Genomic DNA, 21,319 nt, shown 5'->3' on the forward strand with positions numbered 1-21,319 from the left:
ACAGGTGAGTGATGGTTTAGTGATTGACTATCTTTTGCTTGTCTTGAGAAGCAATTGCAAATCTGGTGAGGTTTTGGCATACCTGACCAACCGCAGGAGTCATCATCTGCAACTAGGAGCCAATGTCAAGTCAACTTTCCATCATAAGAAGGCAAAAAGACAAAGTAGGTTACATTATCAACTGGAACTCTGCAAAATTCTTTGTGTTAAACAGAGGCGTCTTATTAAGATTACACTTTCTTATCACTTGGGAAGATAGCCAGCACCCAAAAAGACTTGTGTCCTGAAGAATGCCTCGGACTTTACATTGGCATTTACATAGACTGAAACATGTTGACAGATATGACACGAGCGGACTTAATAAAACTGTCTTGGTGTGTTTTTAATATTGTGAGTGAGAGAGGAAGAGACAAGAATAAAATATAGCTTTCTTACAGCCACATATTTTTAGCTTAATCCTGGGATGTCGTCTTAATGTTTGGTACAGATGTGGGAATAAGTACTCAGAGAGCTAGTGTAGACAGTTGTCCACAATATTTCATAAGGAATTTTCACAAAAAGTTAGTATCTTCCTATGAACTGCCCAGCTGCAGCACACTATAGACATAACCTTCCAGCCATAGTGAGGTGAAATCTCTATGACGAAGCGTACAGCATGATGTGGGCGAGGACTTATCATTTTATTGACAGTCCACCCGAAACTGATCTGCCGACATTGGTCATCCGTGCCAAGCATTCATTTTTTTTAAAAAATATTTTTTTATTTTGCAGTTACACATAATCTTAACATCAGGAAGCTTTTCATTTTAAATGTCGCCCCCCCCCCCCCACCCACCCCTGGGAGCCCGGTATTCCTTGGTGCTAATTATTCCCCGGTTAATGACAATCAAAAATTTTAAAAGTCAAAAAACAAACAAAAAAAAAACAACAAACATCATGTTATACATGTACAAGATAAAGTATGAAAGTAATTGTTGACCGCAGAAAGGAGGTGAAAAATTAAAGAATTAAGGAGAGGAAAAGAGCCATGCGAGTTTCAAACATATTTTACATGTAACATTCTCCTATAGATTTACTGAGCCTAATTGCCCCCGTTGCTCTGTCCAGGAGGAGAATCTTTCCCATATTTCCAACCCTATCTTCTTTTTCCTTCTTCCTTTCCTGGCATAGACTGCTTTTTCTAGGTGGAAAGTGGCAGCCAGCCTAGCCAGCCATTGCGCGTGAGAGGGTGAGTCTGCGTCTAGCCAGCTTGAGGAGATACATAGTCTCCAAATTGCCATGGCGATAAATACCAGCCCTTCTTCCTTTATTCTTGGTGAGTCGGATTGTGTACCAAGAAGAATAATTGTGGGGTTTAAGGAGATTGGGTGTTTCATTATTTCGCTAAGTGTGTTTTGTATTTTAAGTAGTGTCGGAGCTATAGTTAGACAAGTTGCAAAGATATGTACCGAGTCATCCCCAATTTCAGAGCAGCGTGGGCATAATGTTCCTTTACCAGTCCCCCATTTGATAATCCTACTGGGTGTCATGTATAAAAAGAAGATAGTTTTAAAGTGTTGTGCTTGCAGCTTGGCAGATATTAAAATCTGTTGTGATAATGCGAGGGAGTTGTAAAAGATACTTTCTGATGAATTAAGTTTGAGGTGCCATTTTGCAGCAATAGCCTCTAGGTCATCGGGGGTTTGTCTATTGAGTATATTATACAGAGAACCAATGCGGGGGGTGGAAGTGTTTCGAAGTGTGTTTAAAAATTCAACTTCTGAAAAACCTGAGGCTCCTCCGACTTTATTGGAAAGAAAGGCGTGGATAGACAAGTATTTGAAGGAGTCTTGGTTTCTCAGGTTGAATTTGGCTTGTAAGCTTGCAAAAGGTTTGATTCCCTCGGTGGTAATCAGGTCCCCAAGTTTAACTATTCCGGCCCGGTACCACTCTGAAAAGTATGATGTGTCGAAGATAGCTGGTAAATAATTATTGTTAAGTATGGGTGAGTAGAAATTAAATCTGCCTATCCCATATATTCTTCGGACGTTACGGAATACTTTGAAGGAGTTCAATAAGGTCTTAAATTTGACCCGGTTGTAGTAGCCGTAAGTTGTTTCTCGAAGTAAGCACCCCCAATGTTGATCCCCCAGTAGGATCTGTAAGGGTGAGGGCAGACCAACTGTAGAGAGAGTAGGTTCCATAACCAGCTCTGAGCTATACTGCGCGACTGATGCCCAGTAATAGAGGATGATGTTAGGGAGGGCCCAGCCACCTCTTTCTTTCGACAAAGTAAGATGTTTAAGGGCGCGTCTGGGTTGAGCGTATGCCCAGATGAATTGAGTGAAAATTTGTTGGAATTTAAGTAGGTGATTTTTGGTGAATTCTAGGGGTATACTACGGAAAAAGTACAGTAGTTTAGGGAAATACGTCATTTTAATAACGTTGCATCTTCCCATTAGCGTTAAATGCAAGTTGTCTATTTGTTGTAAGGCTTTCCTTGTTTGGGCTGCGAGGGGTATTAGATTCTCTGCTACAATGTTCTCCAGTTTAGGTGAAATTTGGACCCCTAGGTATTTAGCATTGGGTACCACCCGTTCATCAGTCCATGTGATTTTCGAGTTTACCAAAATCTGTGTTTTATTTTTATTGAGGGCATATCCTGCTAATTTGCCAAATTTCTGAGCCTCGAGTTCTAAAGCCTGAATAGAGCTGGCGGGATCTGTGGAGGTGATGGCAAGATCGTCGGCATATGCCAAAATTTTACAGCAATTTTGATGATAGCATACCGGAGATATGCTCTCGTTTTTTTCTATCTGTTTGATAAAGGGGTCCAGGTATAGAGCAAACAGCAAGGGGGAGCAGGGACAACCCTGTCTCGTCCCTCGAGATATGTTAAAAGAGTCTGTAAGTAGTCCATTTATGGTGACGCTAGCCCTTGGTTTATTATAGAGTGCCTGTATTGCCCGAATAATTTTATTTCCGAACCCCATCTTGCTCATAACTTTCCACAGATATCGCTAGGACACTCGATCGAAAGCCTTTTCGGCGTCGAGTAAAATGAGTGACATTGGGTCTCCGGCGACCTGTGCGGTGTCAAATAGAGTGATCACTCTTCTAACGTGTTCGGTAGTTCCTTTCTTGGGAATGAACTCGTGTTGCCAATCAGATACTAGAGGTTCCACTATTTGAGAAATCCTAGAGGCTATTACTTTGGAAAAAAATTTGGAGTCGCTATTGATGAGGGTAATGGGCCTATAAGAACTCATGTCCAAAGGGGATTTATCTTTCTTTAGAAAGATAGAAATCCTGGCATGAGCCCATGAGTCCGGTGGAAGAGCCCCATTGAAGATGGATGATATTATGTCCGAAAATATTGTTTTAATTTGTGGAGCAAAGATTTAAAAAAATTCTGTGGGGATGCCGTCTGGACCAGGGGCTTTCCCATCTGGTAACCTTGAGAGCTTCCTGGATTTCCTCCCAGGTAGGAGTTCGGTCTAAGGACTCACTAACCATGGGGTTGAGTTGCCTCAATTCGCACTCGCTAAGATAACTAGAGATTTCGCTGTCTAGGGTATCTCCCCCGGAGCAGATTTCCTCAGTATATAGTTTAGAATAATATTCCTGAAATCCCTTCCGGATAAGAGAAGGGTCTGTAGTTTCAGCGCCAGAGGGGAGTTTAATTGCGTGTATTTCGCTGTTAGATACCTGCTGTCTTGTCCTAACAGCAAGATGGTGCCAAGCATTCAGATGCCACTCCTATAACAGAACAATAGAGTCTCCAATATTTTTGTGCATATCTGGCGCGCAAGAATAAATATATTTTGCAGTCTCTTTAAATATCTCCTCTTGCTCTGTACTTTATAGTAGAATCCGATGGCAAAACACCTCCTCACTTCTCCTTAATGAATGTCCTTTTTTCATTTACAAAAGTAAGATGAATATACAGCATTGCTAGAAGCTTTGCAACGTAGACTCGCCAGTTGCTGTCGCTAGGTCCAGGTGTCTCTAGTTTTCCATCATAAGGTTTTTCGTAGATTCACATAATCGGATTATTCGATTCCCAGTCGCCGGGCTGGTAATTTCAGTGGAGTGTGAATAATTGTAGACTGTGAATCTGTAAAGGATGGACAAAGATCTACAGTGCTGGGCAGAGCTGTAGTTGCAGGCAATTTACTTTTTGTCCTCCATCTCTGGATCTTTCATAGATTCACATCCTTGAATTATGTCCTGTCGTTTTCCCGGCCCGACGACTGGTAATAATTCAAGCATGTGAATCTGTGAATGATTTGAAAGCTGCTGAAAACTTTGCGGTGTGTCAGTTCTGTCACTCCTGGTTAAGCAGCAACTTTCAGTGCTTTTGAATAATTTCATTTTCGTCCCATGTACTTTAAGCCAGCCTTCAGTGGGAAATTGGAACTTTCACCAGTTGGTGTTGCTCTAAACGGTGCACCCAATGAAAATATTGCAAGAAAGGCATCATATTCCGGTATGACCTTTAAAATGGTCATCCAATGAATATGTCTCAAGATGCAAGCTGACGTCATCTACCAGTTGAACATTCTAGCATGCCTGTCGTTGGTGATTGTTTGTAAAGCTGAAGTGGAGAAAATGACTTTTCTTTACACTGGACGGCCCCTTCAAGTAGAAGCTTGCATACAGGCACAAACACCCGTTACCCACTTGTTGTTAGTTTCGACGCGCACTATTGGACATGGGAATGCGCAGTGAAATTGCTTGCCAAATTTTTGCAGTCTCTGTAAAAAATGTCTTTTTCTTTTCAGAGACTGGTACCTGAATGGAAATATTTTAATCATAATTGTCAGCATTTGCATCATCCTGCCACTTGCCCTAATGAAACACCTTGGTAAGTTTGTGTATCCTGTATATTGCCCGGAATGTCTGTGTGCCTTGGAAGGCGCTTCTATTATCTGACTACTTTGAGTGAATGTTTTGAAGTGTACTTCTGTTTTTACAAATGCCTAGAAGGGTACTGCCATTTATCCAGACTGGAGTGACTTCTTAGCACTGTATTTCTGATGTTTAACTGGCTGGTACAACTGTCTAGTAATGTATTGCTGTTTTTCCGTCCACGTATCATCTCGGAATGTATATCCTTTAATTGACCAGCCTCTATGAATGCTTCGAAAGGTTGATTGGATAATCGCCCAAGTTGTACAACTGCTTCAGAATAAACTTCTGTTAATTGCTCAGCTTGTACAAATGCTTTGGAAATGTTCTTCTGGTAATTGCTCAACTTGTACAAGTGCTTTGGGATGTATCCCTCTAAACTGACCATCTTGTAAGAGTGCTTCAGAATGTTCTTCTGTTAATCATCCAGCTTGTACGAATGTTTTGGAATGTATACTGTTAATTGCCCAGCTTGTATGTATTCTTTGGAATGTTCTTCTGTTAATCACCCAGCTTGTGGGTTTTCTTTGGAATGCACTTCTGTTAATCTCCCAGCTTGTGTGTATTCTTCAGAATGTTCTTCTGTTAATTGCCCAGCTTGTATGTACTCTTCGGAATGTTCTTCTGTTATTCTCCCAGCGTGTGTGTATTCTTTGGAATGTTTATCTTTTAATCACACAGCTTGTGTATATTATTTGGAATGAACTTCTGTTAATCTCCCAGCTTGTGTGTATTCTTCAGAATGTTCATCTGTTAATAGCCCAGCGTGCATGTACTCTTTGGAATTTTCTTTTGTTATTCTCCCAGCTTGTGTGTATTCTTTGGAATGTTCTTCTGTTAATCACCCAGCTTGTGTATATTCTTTGGAATGTTCTTCTGTTAGTCACTCAGCTTGTGTATATTCTTCAAAATTTTCTTATGTTATTCGCCCAGTTTGTATGTATTCTTCGGAATGTTCTTCTGTTAATCGCCTAGCTACTACAAAGTCTTTAGATCAGGGGTCTTCAACCTTTTCTGTAATAAAAGCTACTTATGTTAAAAAAAACTCATTGATAGCTACTAATATTACTAGTCTTGTAATAGTGACCACACCAGACACGATTACGTTAGTCTCCAACCTAGACAAGATTCCCAGCAGTGATCCCCTCGGTGTAGCAGGCAGAGTTGACAGAAATGTAAATAAAAAAGGCTTTGTCACTTTGGAATGACTTTTCATAGTTAATACATAAAATCCATAGTGCAGTACCCGTGGTACCAATGTAATTATAATAATAGTAATAAGTCTCACCAATGAAATATCACTTATCACTCAATATCAGCTTTCAAAGTACTTTGGAAATGCAGTAATTTGTCTTCAAATATCAGTTTATGAGTTCTGAAAATACACACATTTTGGTCTCAAGAACACACTTGTATAACCATATTGGAGGTGGAGGAGGCCATAAAGAAAGCAAAGAGTGGAAAGGCGGTTGGTACAGATGGGATGCCTTGTGAGATTTATAAAAAACTTATCTCGGAGGTTTCACCAGTGTTGGCCACTTTGTTTAATCAAATTCTTAGAGAGGGCGAATTACCACCGGAGTCATGGAATAAAGCCTCTATAACCCTCATTCTGAAACCTGGTAAACCCGCCTCTGACTGTGGCTCATACAGGCCCATTTCTATACTTAATGCCGATTATAAAATTTTTACATCTATATTAGCTAATCGGCTAGGTCGGGTAGTTCCTGATATTATAGCTTCGAACCAAAAGGGTTTTATAAAAGGGAGACAGCTTTGCGAGCTTACATATGAATTGATTGGTTCAATGGACATTGCTATAAAGGAGGAAATTCCACTGGTTGTTCTTACTCTGGACGCTACCAAGGCCTTCGATAGGGTGAATTGGCTGTACCTATCGGAGGCCTTGAAGAGGATTAACATTGGGGACAGATTTCGGAGGACGATAGAGCTTCTATATCGTAATCCATCTGCTTCACTGCTAATTAATGGAGGTTTGACAGAGCCCTTCAAGGTCATGAGAGGAACCAGACAGGGTTGTCCCCTGTCCCCCCTTCTTTTTGACATATATATATAGAGCCATTCGCTCAGACTCTTAGGGACAACATACTCATTAAACCTTTTATTTATGGTGGCTGGGATAAGAAGGTGGCACTTTATGCCGACGATATTATGATTTTTTCCACAAGCTACGAAGAGGCATATCCAGAAATAATTGAACAGGCCCGTACATTTGGGAAAGTGTCAGGGTATGAAATTAATGCCCTCAAGACAGAGTCAATGTCCTGGAACTGTAATAGAACTAATAACAATGGGACATTTAAAAGCCAAATTCGCTATCTGGGGGTGAACATAGTTAAGGACATTAACGCGATTGCTTCGCTTAACTTTAATAATGTAGCTGCAGAGTGCCGGAAACTTATGAGAGACTGGTCTCATCTCCCACTTTCTGTTCTGGGTAAGCTTAATTTGGTGAAGATGAGCATTTTACCGAAAGTTTCTTTCTTATTTAATTCAATACCACTTTATTTTGATCCAAAATTAATTTCTAAACTACAGAGTGCGATTAACAGCTTTATTTGGAACAATAAAAGTGCCAGAATCTCGTGGAAAAAAATTAGGCGACGGAGGGAGAAGGGAGGGCTGGCTGGCCCAGACCTTCAAATATACGCATGGGCGTTCCAGCTATCGCACATGCGTATGTTGCTTAAAACCCCTATATCTACAGGGATGGGCCCTCTATTTTCTATCTTATTGGAATGCGAAGGAAATAATCATGCCAGTTTCTTTTTTAAGTTTGGTGATCCCAAATTCTTTAAAAAGATAAAACTGAAAGTTCTAAAAGGGTGTGTATCTACTTGGTACAAAATTAGGCAAGCGATTAAGATTGGCTACTATTCAGCGAAGGCTCCGATATGGAACCTACCTGCTCCTCCTTTATGGACAATAGATGCCCTTAATAATCCGCTAATAGAAGCTGGCATCTGTTGTTGGGATGATCTGTTTATGGACGGGGCTTTACTCCCATGGGATTATCTCATTAACAAAGTAGGCCCTGAATTGTCAAGATTTAAATATATTCAGATTTCCAGCTGGGCTCAGGCATATAAAGGTCAACCAATGCGACGTAACAAGCAGCCTATAGGCGGCCTTAGTGACTTGGTAACTTGTTTATTAGACAGTCCAGTGGCAAAAAAAGAAATCTCGCGTTGGTACAACAAAATAATTGATGAAATAGATGTCAGTTTTCAGTTACCGACTAAATTGTGGGCAGAACTAATGCCAGGCTTAGATGTAGAAGAGCTCTGGACTGCTTCCTGTTCATTGCTTTGGGATTTAGTTAAACCTTCGTGGCTTCGTAGGAACCACCTTTTTACCATACATAGGGCATATTATTCTCCCTATAGGTTAACTAAATTCTCATTAACAGGTCCAGTTTTATGTCCTAGATGTGGGTTAACTGCAGCCACGGATACACATATGTTTTTAGAATGTCCAAGTCTATCAGAATATTGGGAAGCTATTATAAATAAGCTATCACAATCTGTGGGTGAACATGTCATTATAGACCTCGCTCTTGTTATTTTTGGTCTAAGAAATAAAACCTGCAACGCAGCAACCAGATTGATATTTTGTTCCATTCTTGCGGCACGTAGGGAGATATGCAGACATTGGAAAGATGTTCAAGCACCTACAGTACATGAATGACGAACATCACTCCTTCAAATTTCCAAACTTGATCTAGCCAGGGTAGGAAATCCGAATAGTAGAGCGTTTTGGGCAATGCTCGGATAGTCGCGATCACACCTGGGGTTTTTTTTTTTTTTTTTTTCCCCAGGTCCTATGATTAATGTGCGCATTGCCTATCCTGGCTAACAAGACTAACAGTCTTGATACCAAAGGGGCCTCGATAATTCGGGCACTATCAACTGAAGTACCATCCTAAGCGGGTTTAAGATTGGTCATTGTATATAGTGCTGATGGGAACTGGCCTCGCTTCCTCGTCTATAAATTCCCCTACCAGCTATAAGCTGAGTTGGCACAGTACACGACCAGTCGGCTTGTCGCTCTGTGGTGGCTTTCTTCTTGGTTTTGATAGATTGGAGCTATGCACACAAATGAGGATATAAAAAAAAAAAAAAAGAACACACTTGTCAATTTTGGTTCAAATATATTCTTAATTCCACCAAGCGAAAGCTTCTAATTTAGTTGCTAGTGCTGCCCAGGGAGAGGTAGCTGGGGCGCTACCAGCAGCTCCTTGGGCTTGTTGTTGAAGAAGCCTGCTATAGATAACACTTCTGTAAGTCACCAGATTTTAGGTCCTGCTCGTAAATGGGTTGGCTCCGTCACACAGTCTGTTGTTAAGTCGATAAGACCGAGATTGCCTTAAATCACTTGACAGGAATTCCTAAAAGAAAAACACTGACATATCTGGAAGTTTGTGAAGCTAGCACTCTGGTTGACAGGCATTGTATTTGAAAGTCAATAGTTAGTGCTTGGGTTTAGCAGTTGAAAGGTGATGCTTCTGACTGCAACTTGGATGATTGTGCCTGGAAGAGACTGACATATCCACCAAGGACAGAAATATACATATTCAATTAAAAAAAGGAGTATTTTTGATCTTGTCCAATGCCAGAATTCACCTTTTTCCAGGATAAATGTGCATCCTGTTCTTCACAGTAGACTTTTATTTGTATATTGTTCATTTTTTTCTGTTAGGTTAATGTTAGTATTTTTAGAGGATTTGTTTGCATTTGAATAAGTGACTGTGAGTTATAAATTTGGGCTGGGCCTGTGATAGATTATCATTCATTAGCAAACAGTTAACAATGATTTATCTTCCTCTCTTTTAACATACCTGGGATAGGTGCACTTCCTTTATTAGCACACTGGTATTGGTTATTTATCTTGTGCCCTATTAGGGTATTTGGGCGTGGTCTACGGTAGATGCACTCCCATTGGCTGCACTCTGGTAACCGCTGTCCCTCTTCTTCCCTCTAGGGTACCTGGGATACACCAGCGGCTTCTCTCTCACCTGTATGGTGTTCTTCCTAATCTCAGTAAGTCATACTTCCTTCCTTAGACCTTCATGTTGACAGTACCCGAGCAACATTCACAATCTGATTTTTTTTTTTAAACTAGCTTCAGTGTTTGGGGTTTTTGATGTTTCCTGCATGCAGGTTTCAGTTAGTTCAAACTCCACACCATCACTGTTGCCTCTGTACTTGGGTCTATTGCGCCGCCGCCAAGGAGGGTTTTGAGGATATTGAAAAGAAAAGTCTGTGTATATATTTTTTTTTCATTTTATAGCTGGAAGAGAACACAAAAAAATAATTAAAAGTGCTTTAGACAGTATGACAACATATAAAACCAGTAACACGCTACTCAAAGAAATAGAGTGAAAATACTATCAACAGACATGCATAATCCAGTTACAGTAATGTAGAAACAGAACTGAAACCTACAGCATTCTAAGAATGTTTTGCATTTTTCAGATTTTTATGGTAAATGTGGCACAGTTCTGATATCTGCTGGAAGGACATACATATTGACATAAGTGCGGAAAATTAGAATTGTAGAGTTGCAGGGTTTTCTAATTTATCCTTAGAATGTCTATATACTGCAACTTTCACAATCCACTCTATTGGTTCAGTTTCTGGACCAAACAGATGGCAGTAGCACATTAGAGTGCCTTGTAGGAGATGAAGGCCACCTGAAAGTACTTTCTGTCAAGTCGCAGGAGGCAGGAAATCTTAAGATAGTTTTGGTGTGATGCAAAAAAATCCCTTGCCCCAGAATTCACTCAGACTACAGAGTGAAGGAGGCACCCACTGTCCCCAGGGCCCTGAGACTGGCCTTCTGCACACCCTAGAGTCTCCTAAAGTTTGCCTGGATAACACTGAGGGTTGTACTACAGAAATAATGTCTGCACGTGAGATGAGTGTCTTGATAACCTGTAATATATGCATATAAGAATTGGTTGCACAAACATTTTTTTAATAGGAACTTTCCGTGAAGGTTTGACCTTGATTACAATACACAGAAAGTGTGTAATTAGTGACCGAAGTATCAATTTCTGATACTTCTCAGTTAATAAGACTCAATAGATGTTTGCCAAAGATAGTTCAGTTTGCAGCTGCTGTAGAAAATATATAAATATATATATATACGAATATGTCTCATTTAAAAAGAATGCGCAACAACGCATTCCATTGGAACGAGGTTATTACAATGACTGTGTTGGTACAAAGCAAACCATTACATTGCCAGTCATTACATTGACTTGCTGTAGGGGCGCGCTGGATTTAGGAATAGTATAATTTACTATTCCTACTCCAGGTTGTGCTAAGGCAGGGAAGGTGTTGGATTGTAAATCCAACACCAGCGCCCCCCCTACAGCAAGTCGTTGAAACGACTTACGATGTAATGGTTCGCGTTGTAATGGAATGCGTTGTAGCGCATTCGATGTAAACGATGTCTCCCTATATTTATATATATATGTGTGTGTACATGTGTGTATATATTCATATATGTATCAATACATATATATATATACACATATATATGTATATATATATATATACACACATATATATATATATATATATATATATATATATATATCCATATACATTAAGACCTCACTCATATATTTTATTTATCAGGTGTATCATGATTACATTTAAGAGCATTATGAGATTTAACAAATCAGATTTTGCGTCGGGGTTGTGCCAAAAAGTGTTGCAACCCTGACCCAAAATCTGGGCCTCAACTAGTACTTTTATTTTTTTTAAACCCTGCCACAAAGATTGAATAGTATAAGGGCAAGATAACTTTGGACGGTAATGCTTTTACTGGAGAGATTTGTGTTTTTAGTTGTCCTGGAAATGAATCAAAGTAGTATAGAAGGTCAATGTGTCTCCTGAAAAGCACATCAGGTAAAATCCAGATGACAGATTTTTATTTTATGTGTATGGGTAAGTTGGTTACTGCTTTCAACACAAAGGTCATTTTGTTACATACAGTTCAAAAAATGTAATCCTTCTAAAATAACACAGTGAGCTGTGAAGGACATGCACCTTCTACACCTTCTAACCCTCACTGTGCAATGTAACACATCCTGTATGTTGATTTACATGTATGTTTTATAGTCATTGTACAATGTGTATATTATGCAAAGCGCTCTGGCACCCTGCATTGGGGTGAGTAGTGTTATAAAAGAAATAAAATAGTGCTATTTAAATTGTTCCATATGTAAATTTTGGAACAGACCAACACATTTAACATTCTTTCAGTGTATGCAGTCCAGGGACTGAACCAAGTCAAAATCAAACCTCTATTAGAAGTGATAACACGCTGGGTGCTTTTGTTTCTCCTTCGTTGCATGTGCTTGTAAGAGTGAGGTTTCAGGCCGCGTCCAGTCAGGATACTGCTCACAAGGAGGCCTGATGGCCCTTAACTTCGGCCTTTATCTTTGGCCCAGCTGGAGGTGGAAAGAAAAATTACCCTCTTCGCTGCCTGCAGGTTGCTGCTGGGAATGGAAAGCAGACAACGTGCAGGCGCTGCTGAACGTGTCCCGGTGTCTGAAAATTACACCAGTAGAGTTTCAGCATATTTCTGTGGGGCTCACCTGATTGGCTTGGTGGTCAGCGTCCAGCCTGTGAAAATAGTGAGCGGACGCCGTGTACCCTCGACTTGTGCCCTAGATATGTGTTTCTTTGCTCTTGGAGGTGAAGCAGATAGTTAACCACCAGAAGGAATGAGGAGACACCTGTATGGAAATTGGGAACCGTATTTGCTGTACATAAGTAAATAAACATATCTGCTTAAGTACAATTTCAGGATGTCCTGTTACAATTCAGGTCCTTAAAGGTCCTTAAACGAAGTCAGCCACGGCATTATTCAATAAGGTGGATTCTGCCATCTTTTTTGTTCTAAACGTTTTATTGGGATTTTCACAAAATAAAACATCAAACAACAATTGGATATTAACATAGTAGGGTAAAGAGAGTACTCTATCATACATTATTAACAAGACTGTTGCATGAGCGTATAATATGAGGTGATATAGAATATTGTCGGTCCTCTGGAAAATAAGTATGCTTGTCCCAGTGGTGTTAGAATAACTTATTCCTGGTACGATGAGTGCAAATATACAGGGAAAGGATAACGAGGTGCTATATTTCATAAGGGTTAAGTGTGGGGTGTTACAGGATTGCACATAGAGTGGTTTCCGTGGTAAAGATTTACGGTGGTTTGAAAGTAGTAAAGTCAGTATCTAATGTGTTGTATATTGATATTTGGGAAGCCTCCAAGGGAACTGTTGCAAGGAGATGTTATTCACTCCTGGGATGAACAAGAGTCGGATCTTCCAAGCACGGAATATGCTTTTTTTGTGTGTTTTTTCCAGTACTAAGGGGTATTTTACTTCCTAGAATAAGTAGATTGCCTAAAAGGTATCTAAGTGGTGCATTTACCGATGTAAGGATCTAATCTGTCTGGTATAAGATACAACCTTTTTTCATTAGAGAGAATTTAAAATAATTTTATGCTGAGTTTCAACATTTTGGACTAAAGCGGTTTTAATGATAGACCGTAGAATAGCATATGTGGAAGGTTTACTTCAGCTGTGTCACAGTTCCAAAATACTCCAGTAATCTCTTAGTTTTAGTTTGTGCTACCATCGTAGAGTCCAAAATACTCTTAAGTAGGAACATAAATTTAATTTGGGCTAATACTGGCGTTATTTTATATGTAAAGGGAGAGGACCTGAAAATTGACTAGTCGACTTGTTGGTCCGAGCCAACAATATCAGCTTCCCATTTAGTGATTGTGTTGTGCAACAATTTTGATGAATTGGGTTGCGAGTGTTCGTAGGTCTTTGAGACCAAGAAGCCATTCCTGTTTCAGATGTTTGTGAGATGAATGACGGAGGGATCCCTTTCCAAGATTGGTAGTTTACACACACGTTTAAGTTTTAGAAATTTGTAGAAGTCTAGATTATTACCATTCTGAGTTCCTCATAAATTGGACAACCAAAGCAGGATTTTATTGGTACCAAGGTGCTTGGTGAATAAGTTACCCGTGGATGACCAGTCAGTCCAATTCAAGTCATTCCTATCAATTGTTATCCTTTTTTTGGAGTTTTGTAGCTTAGTTTCATAGTAGTCCCTTCTACTTTGACGGTGTCCTTCATGGTACAGTTTTATGATTAGCATCAGCGATGCTAAAAATTAATCTGATGCCTTCCAAGTATTGACGATTTATTTGTAGGTCAAGGCAGTGTACTAAGTAAGATATCTCTTTCAATGTCTAGACTCAATTTCGACGTTGAGGGACCTGATAAAAAGTCGGAACATTTCTGAGGGACCTAAACAAAACAGCAGTGGTGATGAGGGTGGCGTGCACATTCCATTTGACTTTTCCTGCCCGTCCTGCTGATTGGTGCGGTGGCCCAGGAACTCTGAAACTTTCATGATCCGCAGTCCAGCAATGGCTGTATGTTTGTTCCTAGACGGAAATTACACAAAGCTTCCAAAAAAGCTATAGGGAGCTGTAGGAGGGATGGGCGGAAATGTAAACAAGGAGGTCGGATTGGGGGTTGAATTGTGAGATTTATTGAGAGTACAGTACAGAGGATATGATGGATTATGATTCAGTGGTTGGTCAGGTGGTTGTGATGATGATCTGGTGGTTGTGAGGTAGGTCGCCTTGTCCCGTTGTTTTCCTCTTCCTTCCTGGTCCTTGTAGCAAGACCGCCGTCCCGGAAGGCTCAGGCTCAAAAAAAAGGAAAGATCGGTCAGTGGACTGCATGAGGGTTTTAAAGTGATTCACCGTCACCACACCCGAAGTGCCTTAAAATACCAGAGGAATGAAACTTGAGAAAATAATGCGAAGAAAAGCGGTTTTCTCACACCCTTTTGTATGATTTCTCCTTGATTGAGAACCTGTTCTTTAGGCTAGGAGAAATATTGGTGGCTAAGTGACGAGAGGATTCTCTTTCCTATATCAGCCATTCGTAGTCTCCTCAATATGCTTCTTAAAACCAGTTTAGACGGTTGAGACTGCGTTGTGAGGGCAAGGGATTTGGGGCGTTTGTGCTTGGAAATCCGGACGTGCAAGGGTCAAGGTACACTAATAACAAGACAACACTGTGCCCCGTGCTAGAGTTACCTGTGATTCTCTCCCTCCCCTCCCTTCCTCCCACAGACACTCACCGCGTCTGCCGCAACTCTCCAGAGTTGCGGCGGCCTTTCAGCAACCTCCGGGGACGTCCTTGGACCAGCACTGCACGTCCTCTCCGTCAGCGTCTTCTTCCGTCAGCGTCCCTTGGAGCTTCTTCTCGGCCCGTAGATCCTTCTCCTCCAACTCCGCGGCGTCTTCCGGGTTCGTGCTCGTCGTCTTCCTCAGCGTCCACTCCCATAAAGGGGGTAGTCCCGCCTCCTCCGACGAGCTCCGCTTTCTGATTGGGTCGTCTTGCCTTCCTTCTCCTCAGCTTCCTCTAGAGAGGAGGGAGGCCCTACTGTTAACTCTTTTAGTCCCTTATTAGCGTGTGGCAGAATCACGGTCGAAAGAGGCGAGTCCTCGTCCTCCGCCGGCTCCTTTTCACAGGAGCATTTCCTTTTACGCTTTAAAATAAGAAAGTGATTTGAGCTACAAAGCTGCTGTATTTGTTTAAACCTATTTCTTATTTTGAGCAGGTCTCTTGATAATTATCTAATTGTTATTTTTTGAGAGAGAAAAAATATATAGCAAATGTTATCTTTGAATAGGTATTGGTTTATGCTTTGGTTGAAGAGAGTGTTTCTCAATTTTAAAGGTGTTTGGGGTCCCACACAGGTGCAGAACTATTAAGTATTAATAAATCTAAGCAAGTTACCCTGATGGGCAACTGGTGTTACAGGTAGGTAACTGCGCCTCTTCTCACACCATAGATGGGAAATTCTCCCAGAATGGCGGAGTGTTGCCGGCCTGCACATACCCATGGATATCCAATCCACCAGAGAGGTCTCCTAGTGACTCCACGTGTTGTGTTCCTTGATGGTTAGGAGAATCGGCACTTGAACTAAACCAAGGCCACACAAACTATTGTGGCAAAACTGAGGAAAATCAGTCTAGCCCCTCACGCGCAGCACCTCTACTGCCCCTCATGATGTTAATGAGTACCAGGACGTCAGTCACACTAAAAGACACTGAGACATCCAACAACATGTTTCATTAAGAAAAAGGCCGGTCACACGTATTGAGGTGTGTGATGGCCATTTGTCCAAATGGAGACTGCCTGTTCCTTTCAAATTGCGAATATACTCATTTGAAGCAACATTTCTGGAAATATCTCTGTTTTTGGGTGCACTAACACAATTACAGATTGATGGTGTTAATACAAAAATGCACCCTATTCTAACTAAGTCCGTGTGAGGTCGCAGAATTCAAATATAATTCATAAATGCGGATCCTTGTACATCGCGTGTGTTAAACGTTCCATAGACATAGCAAGTGCCTCAGTATCGTATTGATAGCACAAGGGAGTATAATGAGCAACATGAATCCCAAGACATCTTCAGGTAAGACGTCTAGTTACGAGTGCTTAGCAAGGATGGTCTAAATTTGTTGCACCCAATAAAATCTGATTCTTCTGGGTGCAATAAATTTTCCCTAGTCTAAGTAAATGGGGAACAACATGGGGATTACTGGGTGCGCTAAATCTGCTCACTCAGAATACCAGTCCCTAAGACACAAAAGGTTTTGCACAGGGATTGGATTTTTAAGAATACTTGCAGTCTGATCATAAGACTGACCAGGCCTTCATCATCCCGTTCGCCTTTTAATTTGTTGTTTCTTCTCGATGATTTTGTCACTGTTTTTAGTCATATACACATGGGGGTTTTCGCCAGCAGATTCCATGTTTTTTTTGCAGGCCAGTTTAATTTATCACCACAATTTTTCAATATTCTCCCTGGTCTTTGTATCTTTATCTCAAGGCACTCTGAGGATCTTACTTGCTGGCATGTAGTGCTTTTCAAAAATACCCAAAACAATAATTGAAATAAAATATATTACATTGACATCATAAGTGGCTCAGTGCGTAAACATTAGGGTTGTCTTTTATGCATCTTCTGCGCCACTTAATGGCGGAACGGCAGACTCGCTCACCGTGTGTGAGTGTGCTTATTAGCTTTGGTCTGCTACATTTGCCTGTGCACTTTCTCTTAAAAAAAAAGAACATTATTTTACATTGCCTGCCTAAATAACTATACGTTTTGTTTTATTCATGGATGGATAAATAGATGGAAACAGTTTTGTATTTTCACCTTCTCAAAAGAAAATATATATAAAATATTGAGCAAAAGGCTAGAATTCAATACAGCGATCTAAGGCTGAAGCCTTTGCTGCATCTTAGAATCCATTCCAGTGACCGTCAGTTCATGTTCTACTCTGTGAGGCAAGGATCCCAAACTCTGAGCATCTGGCTCCAGTCTCTTTCCCTCTTCATAGATCTATTTTTCTGAATCAGTCTTTTGCTTTGCTCATCTGCAACTGTTGAGAGCTTTAAGCTAAAGATGCCCAGCTCTTGTATATAGTCATGTTAATTTTCTGCCTGTTTTGTTCCAGTATGTCCATTTTGTGATTAGCTGTTTTGTAATAGCTACTTGAGACCTTGTGCCACAAGCATGTGGTGGTGTGAGGAGCAGAGTGTTTGCAGTTTTTGCGAAAGAACAGTAACATAAGGTTGCCAAGGCAGTGCTTACCCATAGGTAACTGTGGTGGGCAAGATATGGGGAGCGAAGGAACGGGAAAAAAGACGAGGAGAGAACAGCAGCCAAACAAATACCTTTATAAATTGGAACATGTAGGAACATGAACAGCAGAGCTTGGACACTTAGATACTTCAAAGAAAGGCTGACACAGTACCTGTCTATTCCTGAAGTTTAGACTTCCCAGGCACCAAGAGCTTCTTCTTGTACGCAGGGGCAAGGTGGTCAGTTCCAGAGAGCGGGCATGGATGTAGAGATGGACTTATGAAATGGTTATCATGGCTAGAATAAGGTTGTATGATTGGTCCTTACAGAGAAGATGCCAGGTATAGAATAAGGGATCTCAACGATGGTGCCTCCACTTATGCCACAGTTTGTAGGACTGATTCTGCCAGAAGCATCTATGGCATGAAAAGTGCCATATCTCTTTCCATTGTTCTGGGGTTTCTCTTCTGGCTTTGTGATCTATTTGTGATGCCATCTCTGGAATTGTGGTCCTGTGCATTTCTCATGTGCGTCTAGGATAGCTCAGGTGGGAATGGAAGAGTCGGAGCGGACTGATGTTTTGTTGCGTTTTTAATAGTTATTTGTTTTTTTGTTTTAGGTGATGTATAAAAAGTTTCAGATTCCTTGCCCTATGAATGGAACCCTGGCTAGTGAGCCTCACGAGGTGCACTTTAATGGTCACAACATCACGGACGACGACAGTTGCACTGCTAAAATATTCACCACCAACTCACAGGTAAGAAACCAAGCTAAAATATTCACCACCAACTCACAGGTAAGAAACCAAGCTAAAATATTCACCACCAACTCACAAGTGAGAGTCCAAGTTAGCTAGATCCTAGAAGGAGCGAGGCCGAGCGTATAGGGGCGTGCGTGAACAAACCAAGGGTCGGGCACTTTTCTGTTGCAGCCTCCAGATAATGATTATGTATCTTTTTTATTGCATTTCTTTAAATGTATTAGGGTTTGGTGAGATAAAGAAGATATTGCTTTAAAAAGATACTGCTGCAATATAGCAGTGTACAAAGTTGCAGCTATTAAATCCATTTTAGCTCTTACTTGAAACTTGTGTGCATACTGTCGTTTTCTGATGGCACCATTAAGATGACCTCCGTGAGTCGCCTGCCGTCTTTCCCATGGGTCGCTGATCAGCAAAGCCCCGTTTCTACCAAATAGGTTTGGGTTTCTGTAAATATGGTAGGGATTGTGTTGAGGAGTCAAAGATCCGGCCATTCTTGAGCAGATGGGTGGGAGGGGGGACCTGGGCAACTGGAAACATCAATTACCATGCAGTCTTTACAACGACTAGCCTTTACAATGAGGTTGGTACCCTGCATGCAAAGTTACCGCATGTAGCTTTAGCCCGCAAGTCGTTACAATGACTTGCACGAGGGGGCGTGTTGTTGGACTGGTGTTGGATTTTTAAGTCCAATATCTTCCCTACTGTTGCGTAGACTGGAGATGGAATAGTAACTTATATTATTCCAAAGTCCAGTGCCTGCGAAAGCAAGTCTTTCTAATCAGTTGTGTGCTAAAGTAACACGTAGTAACATTGCACGCTAGGGTACTGACTGCATGGTACAGGCGTGCGGGGTAAATGCCTTTGGGGTTCTGTCATACAACCACTGGGCAACACAAGTGATTTTGTTGGGTGGGAAGGGTGGGTTACTCTGTGTTTATGTGTGAGAGAGGGCGAGTTTCATGTGTGTTGAATGGGTCATGGATGCATTCCCCAGTGCTGTGGTTGGCACTGCCTGGCATAGTGAGAAAATGCCAGAGGGATTTTGTTACTGCCTCCGCAGCAGTGACATCTGACCCATGAGGACATGGTGGTAAGCCCTGGCACACTCGACTTCAAAAGGGGAGAGGGAGAGGATGTAGCCTTATGGCTAGAGCGGTCGACCTCGAAGCTGGGGAACCAGGTTCAAGTTTCGGCAACGACGCTCAACATCCTGTGATTCTGGGCAAATCACTTAATCTCCCTGTGCCTAACAAAAATGAATGTGTCCATCTGTAACGAAACTGGCGCTCATGTAAAGCGCTCTGATACCCAATGTTTCGGGTCTAGTTCGCACTATATAAAACAAAAAAAGAAAGAAAGAACGGAGAACCTCTCTGAGGTCTAGTAAATAAATGCAACTTTGTAACAGCTGCTGACTTTAGCGTGCACATTTTGGCTCACTAAGCTGAAGCCCTCCTTCACAAGTGCTGGGTGAAAGTAGGATCAGCTGCTTTCCATGTACCACATGACTGAATGTTGACTTCTGTGGCACATAAAACACCTTTTCTAGGTCCTTATCTCTTCCCAGGCAGCCTGTCAGCCTTAGCTATTCAGGGTGGAGGTGGGAACATGAGCAGGACAGTAAAACTTTCTTCAGTGTCTCCACCTTCTTGTCCACTGCCACCTGCCTTCGAGCCTGGGCACTGATGCTAGGACCTTAGGCCTTGGAGGTGGAGAGATGCTCCCCTATACAACCCAAGAAGAGGATATAGTGTTGGGCCTTGTCATTTGTCAATCGTTTCGATCTTTCCTGCCCTGTTGAAGGCCTAATTGTGGTCTTGCAAGTGACATGCTAAGATGCGGCCGTGCATGAGCAGGTGGGCGGGAAGGGGACCCTGGGCAACTCATGCAATTCTATTTGTTGGGAGAGAGAGTGGGTTTTTCTGTGTGTGTGTGAGAAAGAGTTTCACGTGTGTGGAATGGGTAGCGGATGGGTTCCCCAGTGCCATAGTAGCATTCACTGGCATATGCGATGGAAAAGGGGCATTGAAAACAGTGGCTGGGGACATGGCATCACTGACTGGCTTCTACGTGGAAAACAATTAATTTCAAAGCAGCGGGCAGCATATATGGAATATGGGACATCGACTTGACGTCTAATGGGGGATACCAAAGCACTTCAGTGGCATTGTGTGATTCTAGGTATCAACTTACTCTTTAGACATCATAACTAAATAGAAAGTTGACGCTTAGGAACAAAATACTGAATGTGCCAGAATTGAAAAGCGAATGTTTGAGGGCAAAGGTTGGTTTTAAGAAAATTATGAAGTGGGATTTGGGGACTAAATTGTTTTGAAAAATTTCCCAGGCAAAGTGTATTTTTAGAAAACACACTGATATAGAATAACTACAGTCACATAATATTTCACCCTGCCATATAAGTGGTGACTCACATTTGTTTGAGGACATGATGCTCTGGAAGGTATTTATGGGTGCTGTGGGTATTGCATGATCTGCACTCACGTTTGCTGCTGTGTGCGGTTTGGGGCGTAAGGTAAATGCATCTAACGCTGCTGCCTGAACATAAACCTGTTTAACCCGATGGATAGCTGTGCCGTCTAGAACCTGAGACAGTGAGATCTGTGATTTTTTTTATGACCTCTGATCCATTTAGAAGTGGCTGCAGGTCAATGAAGGGAAGAGGCGAAGGAACACTGTAGAAGGCTTTGTACAAATACATACCTGGGGCCGATTTAGACTTTGGCGGGGGTAGTAAACGTAGCCTGGGTGGCAGAGGACTTTACTTGTGCTACCCTGCCTTTACTCTGCCCACCAGATTTGGAGGTCACCCCCTGGCCTGCAGTGAACTGTCTGGGCTTGTGTGAACTACTGTGACAGTAGGTCATAGAAACCATCTAAAAGTTTGGTGTGCGAACGTCATGGTGAC

The 21,319-nt window shown here is 41.5% G+C and overlaps 1 protein-coding gene across 4 annotated transcripts in view; it reads left to right on the forward strand.

Moving 5' to 3' along the window:
• SLC38A5 (solute carrier family 38 member 5) overlaps positions 1-21,319 on the forward strand; it is a 418,440-nt gene that overhangs the window by 364,457 nt on the left and 32,664 nt on the right. For all 4 annotated transcript variants that reach the window (XM_086940341.1, XM_086940342.1, XM_086940343.1 and 1 more), the window contains 3 exons: positions 4,764-4,846; positions 9,892-9,950; positions 18,250-18,387. In XM_086940341.1, coding sequence (XP_086796467.1) covers positions 4,764-4,846; positions 9,892-9,950; positions 18,250-18,387 — 280 coding nt within the window. The remainder of the gene's footprint in view (positions 1-4,763; positions 4,847-9,891; positions 9,951-18,249; positions 18,388-21,319) is intronic.

Source organism: Lissotriton vulgaris, chromosome 10 (assembly GCF_964263255.1).
Source record: "Lissotriton vulgaris chromosome 10, aLisVul1.2, whole genome shotgun sequence".
NCBI lineage: Eukaryota > Metazoa > Chordata > Amphibia > Caudata > Salamandridae > Lissotriton > Lissotriton vulgaris.